Source organism: Megalobrama amblycephala, unplaced genomic scaffold (genome assembly GCF_018812025.1).
Source record: "Megalobrama amblycephala isolate DHTTF-2021 unplaced genomic scaffold, ASM1881202v1 scaffold253, whole genome shotgun sequence".
Taxonomy (NCBI): Eukaryota; Metazoa; Chordata; class Actinopteri; order Cypriniformes; family Xenocyprididae; genus Megalobrama; species Megalobrama amblycephala.
The window spans coordinates 1,154,924-1,174,534 of NW_025953340.1; the positions used below are offsets into that span (position 1 = coordinate 1,154,924).

The 19,611-nt window shown below is 41.3% G+C and overlaps 1 protein-coding gene across 5 annotated transcripts in view; it reads right to left on the reverse strand.

The window, feature by feature from the left end:
- Positions 1–918: 918 nt before the first annotated feature.
- LOC125261066 (membrane-spanning 4-domains subfamily A member 15-like) overlaps positions 919–19,611 on the reverse strand; it is a 101,874-nt gene continuing 83,181 nt past the window's right edge. For all 5 annotated transcript variants that reach the window (XM_048179621.1, XM_048179622.1, XM_048179620.1 and 2 more), the window contains 2 exons: positions 1,281–1,382; positions 919–1,051 (listed from right to left, as the gene is read on the reverse strand). In XM_048179621.1, the coding sequence (XP_048035578.1) occupies positions 959–1,051; positions 1,281–1,382 (195 nt within the window). In that variant the 3' untranslated portion in view covers positions 919–958. The remainder of the gene's footprint in view (positions 1,052–1,280; positions 1,383–19,611) is intronic.

The following is a 19,611-nucleotide window of genomic DNA, read 5'->3' on the forward strand; positions in this document are numbered from 1 at the left end:
TTTATGGTCAAACACCATGTAAAAGTGAATTTTGCATAATAGGTGCCCTTTAAGGTACAATTTGTGAATTTTTTTCCGCTAGAGTCGCTAGAAGTATTCAAAACAAAGGCGTAGTTTGATGACGCCAAGTTTTAGAGTGGAAACTTGGGATTTTCCATCTCAACGGACGGTGCAAGAAAGGGATTGGAGTCTGGAGAACTCATGCGTGGAGCGATTTTACTTACTGATGAAGCAGAGCAGGAGCGAGTTTGCGGGAGCTGAACAGGAGCTGGAGCGATTGTCAACACACGCCTCGCGAAGCGGGACTTTTAAGACACAGTCGCCGGCGCCATCCGCTTTTCCGGTTGAGTTGAGCTGTCCTTGTCGACAGAACCAGCGGCAGATGGTAAACAGTAATTGTTCCATAAATAAGTAACACACAATAAAACGTGAAGAAGTAAATAAGGAACTGCTTGACAAGCTATGGTTTGCTGGACGCTGACACTCCCGCATTTGTCCACGATTTGTCATGTGGTTTCATCAGTAAAGGCGGTAACAAAGGTAACTGACGTCATTGACAGGCGACTCTGCCCCGTTCACTTAGTGAATTTTCTCAGATTTACAAGAGTTGAAAACATTAGAGATATTGTTTGTAATCAGCTGGACAAAATATAAAGCCTAGTGGTTTTTGGATATTTTACTGCAAAAATGTACCTTTAAGGTATTTAAAGAGTTTATTTACTATTATTTTTAAAAAGAAAAAAGAGCGAGTTTTACTGATGATTAGGCAGCATTGTTAAAAAGTATCTGGTTTTGAATAGTAATTGTTTACACACAAGTGAATTTACTATATGTCCAGTGATTACATCCATGTCCTCTTTTTAGTGAAAGAAAGCAGATAAAAGGACAGTAAATCACTGGAAGAACCCGGTGTCAGGAAAGAGTAAAACCACGGCAGGACCACAGCTCTGTCCACTTTTTAAGATTCATATTTAGGAGCAGAACATTCACTGTATTGTGGGGGATTTTCTGCAGCACGGTGATTCATGAAAAGGTCGATGATCAGAGGACCCTGCAAGAAAAACAGGTTTGCCATCAGCTTCAATGTTTATATATTGATAATACTAATCAATACTCATATACTCATCATATATATATATATATATATATATATATATATATATATATATATATATATATATATATATCCAACACTAATCCAAATAATGGACCATTTTGTGTGTGTGTGTGTGTGTTTTAACCATTTTACCAATTAGTCTGGGTCTACAAGCTTCTCTTACCTCTGACTGGTTAAGATCATCTGATTTGTTAAGATCATGTGACTGGTTAAGATCATGTGACTGGTAGGACTGTGGAATTACAACTTGGTGAACATTCAGCACCTTTGGAGAAATCCACATGTAGTGTTTTATACCTTCTTACTGTGATATAAATTCAATAACATTGGCAGACAGTTCCAGTATTACAGGTTTATAGACAGCACTGTATTTCAAACAATGTCCTAGCAACCACCCAGAACACCCTAGCAACTGCCTAGCAAACATAGCGGCCACTTACCTTATGGAAATGTAATGTATGTACATATATGAAATATCAATATATGCAATATATGCTCGTATAAAGTAAAAACGTATATGCATATATGCAATCTGAATATGAATATATGAAACCTATTAGAAATTGGAACAATTCCATATATTGACACATACACAAAGAGCACAGCAGTAATGACTTATGAACTTCTTTACTTGCAAAATTGACAATATTAGAGAAAAAAATTATAACCATGGAACCGTCTACTACAGAATTGTGTCAGACAGTGCATTGTAGTGTCCCTGAGGAAAAATTAATTTCATTTACTGCTTTAGGAGAAAGTTCATGTTAAATCATCAAAATCAACCACATGTTGTTAGACCCTATACACTAAGTTTGAAAGAGATGCTTCCAGAGGTATAGTTCTGTTCTTAAATTGTTAATTCATCTTTATCACTAGATGACCAAAAACCTTTAAGCTGGCTGTTATTAAACCTCTTATTAAAAAACACAACTTGTCAAGAGAATATCAATTACAGGCCGATCTCAAATCTTACTTTTCTGTCAAAAATACTAGAAAAGGCAGTTTCATCGCAATATGTTCCTTTTTAGAGAAATAATATCTGTGAGGATTTCCAGCAGGATTTAGACCGTACCATAGTACTGAGACTGCTCTCATTAGAGTTACTAATGATTTGCTCTTACATCGTCGTGGTTGTATCTTTTTAGTGTTACTGGACTTAGTGCTGCATTTGACATATCGATCACAATACCCTTGGGAGATATTGGCATTAAATCATACTTATCTGGAAGTTTGTAGTAGTAAACATGAGATGTCATATCAATCACAAGTTAAATATGTTACCGCAAGGCTTCAGGACCGTTGTTACGCTGATGATACTTAGGAAGCAGCTTAGTTTTCTTGTTACGCTATTTCAGCTTATATTTCGCGCCCTGACGAAACTTACCAATTCACAAAATTAACAGAATGTATAGCTGATATAAAAAACTGGATGACCAGTAATTTTCTACTACTAAATTCAGAAAAAACAGAGATTCTAATTTTTGGACCAAAAACTTCTTCACGTAATAACCTAGAATACTGTCTAACACTTGATGGCTGGTAAAAATGATGGAGTATTTTAAGTCTGTTTTGCTGCAATGTGAAAAAATTCCTGCATAACGCGCCGATGCGGGATTAGACTCCAGAGGGTTAATCTCCTCACGTAAATGATTACTTTTGGATGACTTACGTTTCTTCCCCACCACAGAAACCACCACAGGTTCGGATAAATTAATAAATAATAATGAATAAATTACTTTTCTATACCGACCAGATACAATACCGATTTTGGCATTTATTGCGTTTTGTAACCAAACTGTTCGTGTGTATATATATATATATATATATATAATTTTACCTGAGATTTGGAGCCAAATTACAGGGGGGTAAAAATTTACATTAGAAAGATGGCAGCATCATTATTTTATATTTACACAGAGTTTGGTAGGTCTAGAAGTAAAATCTATTGAATTCAGCAATCTTTGTTTCATTATATGCCAACAGTGACTGTTCAAAATTGGAAAAAAGATCTTGTGTATTTGTGTTCTAAGTTTGCATCTGAAATTCAAGAAATATTAAAGATATCTTAATATCCAGGTGAAAAAAGTACTCTTCCATAATGTATTTAATGTGCTCTACTTTTGTACTTAATATACTAAAAATACTTCTGAAAATAATCTACAGGCATCTAAGTGTACTCCACTGTGCTATATAAACACCATGAATATGAACTAAAATGTGCTTTTAACATACTATCTTTAACATACCATGTTTAAAATAGACTTGCATATATAAATTAGACATATATCAATCACATCCTGTATATGTTAACATACAGTACTATATAAAAAGTTAACATATAAATATTTGTATTATATGTTAATATAAAAATTCTAATATGGGTATTTCATACATGGTATAAACCTACACTACTGTTCAAAAGTCTGGGGTCAGTAAGAAATTGATTTCTGAAGGATCATGTGACACTGAAGACTGGAGTAATGATGCTGAAAATTCAGCTTTGATCACAGGAATAAATTATATTTTACTGTATATTGACATAGAAAACAGCTGTTTTAAATTGGAATAATATTTCACAATATTACTGTTTTTGTATGCATTTTTAATCAAATAAATGCAGGCTTGGTGATGTAACAGATGTTATATCAATTTATTAATTTCACACAAAATCTCTCCCAGTATTTTTATATTAATTTTTGTTATTTGAGTTATTTTCTATGCTTATAAGTTCATTCTTTTCTGTGTTTGTAGTAATTTGTAAAAAATGGTACACGGCTCCTTTAAGAATTGAGTTCCGGTCGCTTTCCTATCAGTTCGCAGTAAACGCAGCTGAAGGAAGGTGAGTTCAACTTAAGCTCTTTCTATAAAGTTTAAAATGAGCTATTAAATGACGGGAAACGATCTATTTTTGTGTTAAAAATGGTTCTGGAACATGATGTATTTGTTTTGAGTGTTTAACCAAGATCTGTGGCTGAAATTGTCTGTTTTGACCGGCAGGTTGATGCTAAAAAAAAAGGGCCACAGATTGTCTTTTGATTTTGTTTTTATTTTTATTATCTCAGAATAAAAACAAGTGGTCTGAGGAATCTCTGTTGTCCGGTCTCTTCAATAAACCACAACGCAGAGTGAAGGCGCAGACCGGTCACAATGGTGCCGTGACTTTTCTCTGATGCAAGTCATCGTGGATCCTCTTTGATCAACATCAGCTTGGTCACCGAGGTTTGCTGCCTTCTGGAGCGTCCGAATTCTGCCTTGTACCTGTGCTGAAGAAAAATAAAGGTTGGACATTAGACTGCACATAATTCAGAAAAAGACTGAAAGCTCATATTTTTAGAGAGAAAAAAAATGGAAGAAGAAAGGTTTTGAAATTGTTATACCATTCTTGTTTGATTATTTGGTTGTGCATTACTTCTAGCTGTGTGCACATGTGAACAGTGTTTTTTTTCTGTGGTCATTAACTGTTTTAATTTACCTTTGATTTGTAAATATTCAAGATGTCACAAAATAGTGATAAGACAAGTTACTCCCCTAGTGATGGGTTTGAATTGGGTCTTGCTAGGGGTCGTATCTTTGCTGAACTTGAACAGACACCACTTAGAAGGACAGTTAATATTGGTTCTCCTGAATTCTGTTCTACCCGTAACCCTGCTAGAGTGCATACTACTGAATCAGAAAAGTGTGAAGGTGCTGCTTCAGACAGTCGAGATTACAGTAATGCTGATTTAAGTAGTTTAATCACACAGCTTGCTCAACAAATAGGGCAGTCAATATCTGATCAGCTGAAAAAAGGCAGTGAAAAAAATGAGTGTCCTGATATTCAAACGCAGAGCGCAGGGACGAGCCAAGTTTTCATGGAGTCACCTTCTCTAAATTTGACTGGTATGAAGTTAGTGATGAAGCCTGATGTTAAAGCACCTCCATGTTTCAGAGGGAATGAATCTGACAAATTATCAGTACACGAATGGGAAGAACTCATGGATGTTTATTTGAGGAAGAAAGGCGTTCCTTTAGCTGAACAAGCTGACGAAATCATGTCGAACTTGATGGGGAGAGCTAAAGATGTAATCAAGATAGCATTACGCAGCAATCCATCACTGAACCCTAAAACAAACCTGAGGATTGTCATAGACATACTCAAACAGCACTTCAGCGAATTAACATATTCATCTATGCCGCTTGCAGACTTTTATGGTACTTTACCTGTAGCAGGAGAGAATGCAATGGAATATTGGATTCGGCTTAATAAAGCTGTTGATGTCGCTGACGAGTGTTTAAGGAGACAGGGCAGAAGTATTGAAGATCCTACCCGTGAGGTGACGCAAATGTTTTTTAAACATTGCCCTGACCAATCTCTTTCTGCTATCTTAAAGTTCAAGTCTGCTGATAGGTGGACGGCGGCCGAAATACAAGAACGTCTTGATGAATATCAAGCTGAGAAAAGAGCACAAATGAAGGCACAGTCAAACCATCCTCCCTTTGTGAAAACTGTGGCTGCTAATGCTCAAATGCCGAATTTGGATGATGGGACATCTGGGATTGAGCCGAAAGTGTCAGCAGGTCAAGGTGGTTCACCAGTTACACCATCAGTTCAGACAAGTGACAGCTGCACTCAGTCCCTTATCAGCTTGCTCGATCGTGTGCTGAAACAAAACATGCAAAGCCCTTCTGTACCTGTGAATTCATTCAGACATGGGAATGTGAGCAGGAAGTTTTGCAAAGTTTGCAGAGGCATGGATCATTCTACAGTTGCACATTGTAGAAGAGACGGTTTATGCTTGTTTTGTTTCGAACATGGACACAGGAAAAGAGAGTGCCCAAAGTGGAATAGTCATGACAGTCTGGAGGTGAACTACTCACCACAAGGAGCTGGTCCTTTAAACCATTAGACCCACATTTGGAGAGGGGATGTGTGGGTGAGAATCAAGCCCTTATAAGTGATCTGGAACAGCAGTACGAGAATGCATGCCATACAGCATCTGATGGAACTTGTGTGATATACGCACAAAATATGCAGAAAATAAAAGCTTTTGATGATCTTTTCTATACTTCTGTGGTTGTGAATGACCAGTTCCATATGAGAGGAATGCTTGACACTGGCTCCATGTCTTGTACCCTCAGTGAGACAGCTGAACAAAAGTTGTTGGCTGAAAATGTCGTCCTGGACAAAAAATCGCTACCTGAGAATATCATTCTTGTCGGTGTTGGGGGTAAGACCGCACAGCCAAAATGTTTGTACGAAGTTACCATGAAAGTGTATAGTATCAACTGTCGAGTTCCACTTCTCATTGTTCCAGGACAACATGATGATTTAATTATCGGCACCAACTTGATCAAGCACATTGTGAATCAAATGAAGAACACAGATGAGTATTGGGACTTCATATCGCAAAGGGCTACACAGTTATCGCCGGACGGTGAACACTTTTTGGATGTGATGTCAAATCTCACACGTTGGCGACATGATGAGATACCTAGCAAAATTGGAACAGTGAAGCTCCAGCATGCTGTCACTCTTGCTGCGAGACAAGAACACTTAGTGTGGGGAAGACTGCCCAGCAACACTCCATTGTCCCTTGGGAGCACCATTCTCGTTGAACCAACTTCCTCCAAGACTATGCCAAGCAATATCATGGTAGCCCGTGTGATAACATCTATGTGGGGTGATAGGTGGATACCTATGAAAATAACCAATTTGTCTGACCAACCTGTCACGCTAAGGAAGAATCGGAAATTGGCAGATGTTTCACCTTGTCTGGCTGCAGAAGATTTCCCAGTCTTTCAGGGCACTGGAAAGATAAAGGAGGTTAGTTCAGAGATGCAAACTACTCCAAATTGCGCTTTAAATTTGACACTGCAAGATGTTGGGTTAAGTGAAATTGACATTGATCTCTGCAAAGTCACTGATGCTTCCAAAGAAAAACTTGTACAGTTATTAGTGAGTTACAATGATGTATTTTCCAAACATCCCTTGGACTGTGGAGAAGCTAAGGCATTTGAACACCGTATCCGACTTACAGATGAGAGGCCTTTCCGTTTACCATATCGGAGGATCCCTCCTGCTCATTACCAGAAGTTGCGTCAGGTGTTAACTGAAATGGAGGAGCAGGGGATAATTAGAAAATCGGTCAGCGAATATGCATCGCCCTTGGTGCTTGTATGGAAAAAAGATGGAAGCCTCCGCATCTGTACGGACTTCAGGTGGCTTAATGCGAGAACACTCAAAGATGCTCACCCACTTCCTCATCAGTCTGACTGCCTTGCTGCTTTAGGAGGTAACAATTACTTCAGCACCCTGGACTTAACCTCTGGATTCTATAATTTGCCCATGCATGAACAAGACAAAAAATACACCGCTTTCATTACTCCCATGGGACTACATGAGTATAACCGCATGCCTCAAGGCCTGTGCAACAGTCCAGCTTCGTTCATGCGGATGATGCTGAGCATTTTTGGGGATATGAACTTCAGCAGTTTGCTCTGCTATTTAGATGATTTGCTTGTGTTTGCACCCACGGAGCAAGAGGCTTTGAGCAGGCTTGAAATGGTTTTTCAGCGGCTTCGGTTACATCACCTCAAACTGAGTCCCAAAAAGTGTCATTTCTTGCGTGATTCAGTGAAGTTCTTGGGTCATATCATTTCTGGCCATGGTGTCTCTGTGGACTTCACGAAAGGTGGATGTTATATCCAAAATGAACAAATTACAACTTATGGAGGAAGATGGCTTCACTCCATCAGCGCGAAGAATCAAGTCGTTTTTAGGAATGATTTTCTACTATCAACACTTTATTCCTAATTGTTCTTCGATCGCCAAGCCTCTCTTTGCTCTAACTGCAGGTCAGAAGAGAAAAGGTAAAGGAAGAGTTAGGAAGCCTGTTGGCACATTCAGAAAGCTGAATCCAAGTGATTGGACAGAAGAATGCGATATTGCTTTCAATACACTCAAGGAGAAGTTGTTGAACTGTGCTGTGTTGGTACATCCTGATTTCTCTAGGCCTTTGATTCTTTCAATTGATGCATCTCTGGATGGGTTAGGGGCTGTGCTATCCCAAGTTCCAGTTGGGGAAGAAATAGCTCGGCCAATTGCCTTCGCCAGCAAAACCCTGACCACGTCACAGAAGAAGTACCCTGCGCACAGGCTCGAATTAAGCTCTGTCTATAAAGTTTAAAATGAGCTATTAAATGACAGGAAACGATCTATTTTTGTGTTAAAAATGGTTCTGGAACATGATGTATTTGTTTTGAGTGTTTAACCAAGATCTGTGGCTGAAATTGTCTGTTTTGACCGGCAGGTTGATGCTAAAAAAAAGGGCCACAGATTGTCTTTTGATTTTGTTTTTATTTTTATTATCTCAGGTATGTTTTCCATCTACGTTTCTCTTCATATTATTGTCTTGAATTTATATAAAATGTTTTGTTGTGTGGAAAAATGTTAGTGTTAAATGTAAAGTTTGTTGATCAAATCATATGCAGTTCATCTGAAACTGTAATATAAACACAAGTTCGCAGTAAACGCAGCTGAAGGAAGGTTGATGCTAAAAAAAAAGGGCCACAGATTGTCTTTTGATTTTGTTTTTATTTTTATTATCTCAGAATAAAAACAAGTGGTCTGAGGAATCTCTGTTGTCCGGTCTCTTCAATAAACCACAACGCAGAGTGAAGGCGCAGACCGGTCACAATGGTGCCGTGACTTTTCTCTGATGCAAGTCATCGTGGATCCTCTTTGATCAACATCAGCTTGGTCACCGAGGTTTGCTGCCTTCTGGAGCGTCCGAATTCTGCCTTGTACCTGTGCTGAAGAAAAATAAAGGTTGGACATTAGACTGCACATAATTCAGAAAAAGACTGAAAGCTCATATTTTTAGAGAGAAAAAAAATGGAAGAAGAAAGGTTTTGAAATTGTTATACCATTCTTGTTTGATTATTTGGTTGTGCATTACTTCTAGCTGTGTGCACATGTGAACAGTGTTTTTTTTTCTGTGGTCATTAACTGTTTTAATTTACCTTTGATTTGTAAATATTCAAGATGTCACAAAATAGTGATAAGACAAGTTACTCCCCTAGTGATGGGTTTGAATTGGGTCTTGCTAGGGGTCGTATCTTTGCTGAACTTGAACAGACACCACTTAGAAGGACAGTTAATATTGGTTCTCCTGAATTCTGTTCTACCCGTAACCCTGCTAGAGTGCATACTACTGAATCAGAAAAGTGTGAAGGTGCTGCTTCAGACAGTCGAGATTACAGTAATGCTGATTTAAGTAGTTTAATCACACAGCTTGCTCAACAAATAGGGCAGTCAATATCTGATCAGCTGAAAAAAGGCAGTGAAAAAAATGAGTGTCCTGATATTCAAACGCAGAGCGCAGGGACGAGCCAAGTTTTCATGGAGTCACCTTCTCTAAATTTGACTGGTATGAAGTTAGTGATGAAGCCTGATGTTAAAGCACCTCCATGTTTCAGACGGAATGAATCTGACAAATTATCAGTACACGAATGGGAAGAACTCATGGATGTTTATTTGAGGAAGAAAGGCATTCCTTTAGCTGAACAAGCTGACGAAATCATGTCGAACTTGATGGGGAGAGCTAAAGATGTAATCAAGATAGCATTACGCAGCAATCCATCACTGAACCCTAAAACAAACCCGAGGATTGTCATAGACATACTCAAACAGCACTTCAGCGAATTAACATATTCATCTATGCCGCTTGCAGACTTTTATGGTACTTTACCTGTAGCAGGAGAGAATGCAATGGAATATTGGATTCGGCTTAATAAAGCTGTTGATGTCGCTGACGAGTGTTTGAGGAGACAGGGCAGAAGTATTGAAGATCCTACCCGTGAGGTGACGCAAATGTTTGTTAAACATTGCCCTGACCAATCTCTTTCTGCTATCTTAAAGTTCAAGTCTGCTGATAGGTGGACGGCGGCCGAAATACAAGAACGTCTTGATGAATATCAAGCTGAGAAAAGAGCACAAATGAAGGCACAGTCAAACCATCCTCCCTTTGTGAAAACTGTGGCTGCTAATGCTCAAATGCCGAATTTGGATGATGGGACATCTGGGATTGAGCCGAAAGTGTCAGCAGGTCAAGGTGGTTCACCAGTTACACCATCAGTTCAGACAAGTGACAGCTGCACTCAGTCCCTTATCAGCTTGCTCGATCGTGTGCTGAAACAAAACATGCAAAGCCCTTCTGTACCTGTGAATTCATTCAGACATGGGAATGTGAGCAGGAAGTTTTGCAAAGTTTGCAGAGGCATGGATCATTCTACAGTTGCACATTGTAGAAGAGACGGTTTATGCTTGTTTTGTTTCGAACATGGACACAGGAAAAGAGAGTGCCCAAAGTGGAATAGTCATGACAGTCTGGAGGTGAACTACTCACCACAAGGAGCTGGTCCTTTAAACCATTAGACCCACATTTGGAGAGGGGATGTGTGGGTGAGAATCAAGCCCTCATAAGTGATCTGGAACAGCAGAACGAGAATGCATGCCATACAGCATCTGATGGAACTTGTGTGATATACGCACAAAATATGCAGAAAATAAAAGCTTTTGATGATCTTTTCTATACTTCTGTGGTTGTGAATGACCAGTTCCATATGAGAGGAATGCTTGACACTGGCTCCATGTCTTGTACCCTCAGTGAGACAGCTGAACAAAAGTTGTTGGCTGAAAATGTCGTCCTGGACAAAAAATCGCTACCTGAGAATATCATTCTTGTCGGTGTTGGGGGTAAGACCGCACAGCCAAAATGTTTGTACGAAGTTACCATGAAAGTGTATAGTATCAACTGTCGAGTTCCACTTCTCATTGTTCCAGGACAACATGATGATTTAATTATCGGCACCAACTTGATCAAGCACATTGTGAATCAAATGAAGAACACAGATGAGTATTGGGACTTCATATCGCAAAGGGCTACACAGTTATCGCCGGACGGTGAACACTTTTTGGATGTGATGTCAAATCTCACACGTTGGCGACATGATGAGATACCTAGCAAAATTGGAACAGTGAAGCTCCAGCATGCTGTCACTCTTGCTGCGAGACAAGAACACTTAGTGTGGGGAAGACTGCCCAGCAACACTCCATTGTCCCTTGGGAGCACCATTCTCGTTGAACCAACTTCCTCCAAGACTATGCCAAGCAATATCATGGTAGCCCGTGTGATAACATCTATGTGGGGTGATAGGTGGATACCTATGAAAATAACCAATTTGTCTGACCAACCTGTCACGCTAAGGAAGAATCGGAAATTGGCAGATGTTTCACCTTGTCTGGCTTGCAGAAGATTTCCCAGTCTTTCAGGGCACTGGAAAGATAAAGGAGGTTAGTTCAGAGATGCAAACTACTCCAAATTGCGCTTTAAATTTGACACTGCAAGATGTTGGGTTAAGTGAAATTGACATTGATCTCTGCAAAGTCACTGATGCTTCCAAAGAAAAACTTGTACAGTTATTAGTGAGTTACAATGATGTATTTTCCAAACATCCCTTGGACTGTGGAGAAGCTAAGGCATTTGAACACCGTATCCGACTTACAGATGAGAGGCCTTTCCATTTACCATATCGGAGGATCCCTCCTGCTCATTACCAGAAGTTGCGTCAGGTGTTAACTGAAATGGAGGAGCAGGGGATAATTAGAAAATCGGTCAGCGAATATGCATCGCCCTTGGTGCTTGTATGGAAAAAAGATGGAAGCCTCCGCATCTGTACGGACTTCAGGTGGCTTAATGCGAGAACACTCAAAGATGCTCACCCACTTCCTCATCAGTCTGACTGCCTTGCTGCTTTAGGAGGTAACAATTACTTCAGCACCCTGGACTTAACCTCTGGATTCTATAATTTGCCCATGCATGAACAAGACAAAAAATACACCGCTTTCATTACTCCCATGGGACTACATGAGTATAACCGCATGCCTCAAGGCCTGTGCAACAGTCCAGCTTCGTTCATGCGGATGATGCTGAGCATTTTTGGGGATATGAACTTCAGCAGTTTGCTCTGCTATTTAGATGATTTGCTTGTGTTTGCACCCACGGAGCAAGAGGCTTTGAGCAGGCTTGAAATGGTTTTTCAGCGGCTTCGGTTACATCACCTCAAACTGAGTCCCAAAAAGTGTCATTTCTTGCGTGATTCAGTGAAGTTCTTGGGTCATATCAATTTCTGGCCATGGTGTCTCTGTGGACTTCACGAAAGGTGGATGTTATATCCAAAATGAACAAATTACAACTTATGGAGGAAGATGGCTTCACTCCATCAGCGCGAAGAATCAAGTCGTTTTTAGGAATGATTTTCTACTATCAACACTTTATTCCTAATTGTTCTTCGATCGCCAAGCCTCTCTTTGCTCTAACTGCAGGTCAGAAGAGAAAAGGTAAAGGAAGAGTTAGGAAGCCTGTTGGCACATTCAGAAAGCTGAATCCAAGTGATTGGACAGAAGAATGCGATATTGCTTTCAATACACTCAAGGAGAAGTTGTTGAACTGTGCTGTGTTGGTACATCCTGATTTCTCTAGGCCTTTGATTCTTTCAATTGATGCATCTCTGGATGGGTTAGGGGCTGTGCTATCCCAAGTTCCAGTTGGGGAAGAAATAGCTCGGCCAATTGCCTTCGCCAGCAAAACCCTGACCACGTCACAGAAGAAGTACCCTGCGCACAGGCTCGAGTTTTTGGCTTTGAAGTGGAGTGTGTGCGAAAAGTTCAGCCACTGGCTCAAGGGGCACAGCTTCACAGTTTGGACTGACAACAATCCACTTACGCACATTATGACTAAGCCAAAACTCGATGCCTGTGAACAAAGGTGGGTTTCAAAATTGGCCCCTTATTCTTTTGACATCAAACATATTGCAGGAGTTAAGAACATTGTGGCTGACACCTTAAGCAGAGATCCATTTGCAAGATCAATTAGTCATAGGCTCATGAATGAGAGTTACAACCGCTTACTTACCGAAGCTGATGCTGTAGAAGTAGAAGGCATACAGGATGTGTTTCGTCTGAAGGTTGAGTGCCACAAGATAAGTGATCAGATTGGATGTCAATCAAGCTGTCACGTGCAGTCGTGTGATCCAGCAGCTATTAAGATACTTTGCCAAGTCCAAGATGACTGGGAAACGGCGGCAGTGACACGAGCAGTTCAGTTAGTGCAGTTAGTTCAGCAGGCTGCAGCCACTAGCCAAAATGAACAACCTCTGCTTATGTTCTCTCATGACGAGTTGGAGAGAAGTCAAGAGCTCGACATTACCATTTCCAAGGTACTCCCTTTCGTACTTCGTAAAAGACGCCCTTCCAGACGAGAGAGAGAAAAGCTCGACTACAAAGCGTTGGCTCTTGTCAAGCAATGGGATCACTTAAAAGTGTGTGATGGGATTCTGTACAGGGTAACTAAGGACCCAATAAGCAGACAGAGAAGACATCAGTATGTTCTGCCTCAGAGCATGGTAGGAAAAGCCCTACATGGTCTGCATGATCTTGCCGGTCACCAAGGACAGGCTAGGACAGTTCACTTGGCAAGACAGCGCTTCTTCTGGCCCAAGATGGAGCGTGAGATCAGAGAATACGTGAAGTGTTGCAAGAGGTGTATTCTGGCAAAAACACCTGAGCCAGCTGCTCGAGCTCCACTGGAAAGCATTCAAACCTCCGCACCTATGGAGTTGGTTTGTCTTGATTTTTGGAGTGCAGAGGATAACAAACAGCACTCAGTGGATGTGTTGGTTCTGACGGACCATTTCACTAAACTTGCACACGCCTTTCCTTGCATCAACCAGACGGCTAAGCAAGTTGCTCGGAAGTTATGGGACCATGTGTTCTGTGTGTATGGTTTCCCTGAGCGGATCCACACAGATCAAGGAACAAATTTCGAAAGTGAGCTCATTGCTGAATTGTTAACACTTTCTGGGGTCTCCAAATCTCGCACGACTGCATACCATCCTATGGGCAATGGCATCACAGAGCGGTTCAACCGAACCCTAGGAAATATGCTTCGCTCCTTGCCCTTGAGATCTAAGGATAAGTGGCCGCAACAAATTCAGACTCTGACCTTCGCGTACAACTCCACAGTACATGAGACGACGGGTTATGCACCTTTCCAACTCATGTTTGGACGTGTCCCACGATTACCTGTGGATGTAATGTTCAAGCAAGTATCGAAGGATCCAGTGATTGTTGATTACAGCAGCTATGTTGCAACTTTAATGTCTCATCTTCACGAAGCAGCTGAAATTGCTCAAAAACATGCTGTGCAGGAACAGAGGAAACAGACAAAGATTTATAACCGCAAGATCAAGGGAGTACATTTGAACAATGGAGATAGAGTGCTCATTGCCAATAAAGGAGAAAGAGGGAAGAGAAAGTTGGCCGATAGATGGGAACCTACTGTTTACACCATTGTGGATAATGACCCTCAGACACACATATACAAAGTGAGAGATGACAAAGGACACATTAAAGTGGTACATCGAAATATGCTCTTAGACATCAGTTTCTTACCAGTGACTTGTCTTAAGGATGAAACATGTGGATCTTCAGTTGCCGATTGCACAAACGATTCTGACTGCGAGAGCCAATCAACAAACTCCACTGATTCCTTGGAGGACGAAGATCCTGAAAACAGAAAACATTCATTAGTATTCAATGACAATGTCTCAAAGAGTTTGAAATCATTTGATGTACAAATGGAACAGGAAGAAGATGAGAGCGATAGCACTTACTGTGTTGATTCTGCTCCAGAAGGTCAAAACCAGTTGCTCCCTGATAAAACACTGAGCGCAGGAACTTCTGATTGTGATAAAGTAATGGCAACAGTTGACTTTACCAGTTTAGGTATCACTGACCCTGACTTACCTGTCTGTGATGATGTGTCAGTGTCAGTTCCTGACCAAGCGCAAGGCACGGTTACAACACGAGCTGGTAGAGTAGTAAAAAAAGTAAACCGTTTGATTGAAACCATGGCCCAAAAACCATTTAAAATGGCTAAGTTGTCAGACAGGTTTCAGAAAAAGTCTCAGTCGCTTTTGAGCCTATTCTAATCTTTTAGATTGTGTAGGAAGATTACTTTCTATATATATATATATATATATATATATATTATATATATATATATATATATATATATTTTTTTTTTTTTCTCTTCCTTTATCTTTTTGAAAATCTTTTTTCATTAAGTGTAATACACAAAATGTGAGTGAGGATTTGTTGCAAAGATTAAGTGTGGTATGATGTACTTGGCAACATACTTTACTAAGAGGTTTTGAGGTCTGATCACCCTCAAATTTCTCTGTATCTGTTAAGACAGATAGCTTTCATTGCTGTAACTGGAATTTTTGCATTGTGATTCTTTAGAAAAAATCCTCTTTCTGTACATGCAGAATTTTGGTGAAATTAGGGGAGGTGAATGTAACAGATGTTATATCAATTTATTAATTTCACACAAAATCTCTCCCAGTATTTTTATATTAATTTTTGTTATTTGAGTTATTTTCTATGCTTATAAGTTCATTCTTTTCTGTGTTTGTAGTAATTTGTAAAAAATGGTACACGGCTCCTTTAAGAATTGAGTTCCGGTCGCTTTCCTATCAGTTCGCAGTAAACGCAGCTGAAGGAAGGTGAGTTCAACTTAAGCTCTGTTCTATAAAGTTTAAAATGAGCTATTAAATGACGGAAAACGATCTATTTTTGTGTTAAAAATGGTTCTGGAACATGATGTATTTGTTTTGAGTGTTTAACCAAGATCTGTGGCTGAAATTGTCTGTTTTGACCGGCAGGTTGATGCTAAAAAAAAAAGGGCCACAGATTGTCTTTTGATTTTGTTTTTATTTTTATTATCTCAGGTATGTTTTCCATCTACGTTTCTCTTCATATTATTGTCTTGAATTTATATAAAATGTTTTGTTGTGTGGAAAAATGTTAGTGTTAAATGTAAAGTTTGTTGATCAAATCATATGCAGTTCATCTGAAACTGTAATATAAACACAAGTTCGCAGTAAACGCAGCTGAAGGAAGGTTGATGCTAAAAAAAAAGGGCCACAGATTGTCTTTTGATTTTGTTTTTATTTTTATTATCTCAGAATAAAAACAAGTGGTCTGAGGAATCCCTGTTGTCCGGTCTCTTCAATAAACCACAACGCAGAGTGAAGGCGCAGACCGGTCACAGTGAGCAGAAGATACTTCTTTTAAAACATTAAAAAATCTTACTGACCCCAAACTTTTGAACGGTAGTGTATATATTCATATATCATGAGGATGTTTATATGTGCTAGTAATATATTGCCTTATATGTACATATATGTCCCTATATCTGAGTAGGGATGACATATACATTTCATATATTACATTTCCGTATGCTTCTGGACCTGAACGCATAACTCACCTGAGGAGCACAGCAGGCGTTGGCTTTACAGGCAAATACTGACAGACAGATGGAGATGATGAACACAAGGAGACCGAATACAAAGGAGACACCATTGATCACCTGGAAGAGGGTTTGAGAAAACACTCATTAGCACAAATATTAATAAAATAAGTAATAGTTACTCACACTTGTACACTGGCTGCAAGTGCAGGATGTACAATCTTTGAGGTTAATTTGGTAATATAACATAAATCAAACTAGAATGAGTTTACAATTAATGTGTGATTGAAAATGGGGCTTGACATTACCTTTTTGCTCATCAGCCACTGCAGTTTACCAAAGTTACTAGCCACTCAGTATTTTTACTGGCAACAATTTTTAATATTTTTTCCCCCATAGGGAATATCTCATTTACATATGTAACCCTCATTCCCTGATGGAGGGAATGGAGATGTATGTCAGAAGTAAACTGATGAATTGGGATCCCTAATAAAATGCCAGAGTTACTGACCCCTATTCAGCGCCCTGCACATTGGGGTGGAAGATGCGACCAGGCTTACACTAAGAGAATCTACTGCTGTTCCGCATGACCCAATCAGTAAGACTTGAATAACACTTGGAAAGCATTCCCACCGAGGACGCTGTGGAGACCACAACCTACCTAAGGGGAAGTATTACGTGGGAATACACTCATGGCCTGGCGGTAGGCAGTGCACATATGGAAGTCCCTGGGATGACTCCAGGCAACAGGGGAAGACACACTTGGCAAAGACAGCAGAGCGGACCATAGGGAGGTTACCGTGGAGATATACTCATATGGGACCATTGCAGAGGTCACAACATATCGCACCCAACCTAGCACAGGCAAGGTAATGAGTGGTTGGCCTGGTGACAGAGACTCCGCAATGTCTGAATTTGCAAAGGGTGGCGCAGGAACTCAACAGGGTTCGCCGGCCGGGGAACTCATTGGAGCAATAAGTGCACATCCACTCTTATCCAGTGGGTCATCCTCTGCTTGGAGACAGTCATTCTTTTCTGCTGGCTTCCATATCAGATGAAGAGCTGGTCTGAGGTGCTAAAGCTTCCTGTTCTATTCACATACAGGCACAAAGCGTGGACTGGACAGAGCAAAGCCAGGGCTGGGTCTGCTTCCTCCGAGGGCAGCGCTTGCAGGTTCACTACCTCTAAAGGGAGTGTTAGGAACCTTGGGCACATGTCCGGGCCGGGGACTCAAGATAACGTGCGATAAGATAATGTGCCAAATTCTAGGCACAATTCATCAACTGAAAGATAGAGGCCACCCTCTTGATAGAGGCTAATGCAACCAGGAGAACTGTCTTAAGGAACAGAGTTTTCAAATAAACTGATTTCAGAGGTTCAACGGGTGGTCCCCAGAGAGCTGTAATCACCAGGGACAAGTCCCAAGAGGGTATAGAGAGAGGACAAGGTGGAATTCCTCACCCCCCTCAGGAATCTGACAATCAGGTCATGCTTTCCCAAAGACTTACCTTCAACTGCATCGTGATGTGCAGCAATAGCAGCAACATACACTTTGAGGGTGGATGGAGACAGCATTTGCTCCAACCCCTTTTGCAGGAAGGAAAGCTTTATCCTGATCAATCAATATCCAGGGTCCTCTTGGTGAGAAGAACACCACTTGACAAACAGGTTCCACTTCAAAGTATAGAGGTACCCTGTAGAAGCTCTAGTAGAAGTGATGGTGTCTACCACTGACTGGGGTAGATTACCTAGAAGCTCCATGCCCCATCCAGGGACCAGACATGGAGTTTTCAGAGGTCCGGACATGGGTGCCATAGGGTGCACTGTCTCTGAGTCAGAAGGTCCTTCCAGAAGGGCCAAGGAAGTGCAAGGAGCATCAGTTCTGGAAACCAGGTCCAGCTGGGCCAATAGGGCACAACTAGCAGGACCTGCTCCTCATCCTTCCTGACTTTGCGCTACAGTTCTGCAAGTAGGCTCATTGGGGGAAACGCAGATTTGCTCCCTCGGTCAGGGAGCACTCATATGGGACCACCGTAGGGGTCGCAACTTATGGCACCAAGCCTAGCACACACGAGTTAATGAGTGCTTGGCCTGGCGACAGACACTCAACAGGGCTGGCCGGCTGGGGAACTCATTGGAGAAGCTCTGGAAACCAGGTATGGTTGGGCCAATAGGGCGCAACTAGCAGGACCTGCTCCTTGTCCTTCCTGACTTTGCACAACAGTTCTGCAAGTAGGCTCACCGGGGGAAACGCATATTTGAGAATGTCCTGGGGCCAACTGTGTGCCAGTGCATCCGTGCAGAGAGTACCCTCAGTCAGGCAATGATCTGTGTCCTGGAGGCAAACAGATCTATCTGTGCAGCCCCGAAATGCTGTCAAATCACCTGGACCACCTGGTGATGGAGTCTCCATTCTCCCAGAAACAGGTGCTGCCATGAGAGCTCATCGGCTGCATGGTTGAGCACACCTGGGAAGTGAATGGCATGAAGTGACCTCAGATGCTTCTGACTCCATAAGATGAGATAGAGGGCTTGTTGTGGCATGCGACTGGAGCGTAGACCGCCCTGGTGACTGATAAACGCAACGGTCCTAACAACTCGAGGCAATTGATATGCCACTACAGTTGGGGCTGTAGTGACATATCAAACTGCAGTCCCGTTGTACATGGCTCCCCAACCAGTGGTGGAAGAATCTGTGGAAACCACAACATGCCTTGACACCTGCTCCAGGGGAACACCCGCAAGCAGGAACAAGGGGTCCAACCATGGTGTGTGAGGGTATGACGGCAGCTCAGTGTGGGGGGCCACCATCCTGCTCGAGTGAACTCAATCCAATTTCATCCTGAGAAAAGAGATCCTCTGCATGGGGGCGAGTTTGCTCTTTTCCCAGTTGACCCGAGGACCCAACTGGCTGAGATGTGCTAGCACCAGATACCTGTGTTCGCACAGCTGCTCTCGCAAGTGAGTTAGAATGAGCCAGTCGTAGAGATAGTTGAGAATGTGAATGCCACGTTCCCTGAGGGGAACAATGGCTGCCTTGCAGATACAAGTTTGGCCGTAGAACCCTGAATTCATATGTGACTCCGGCCTCGACAAACACACAGAGGTGGGAGGGGGCTGAGGGTGGTGGGGCATAGTATT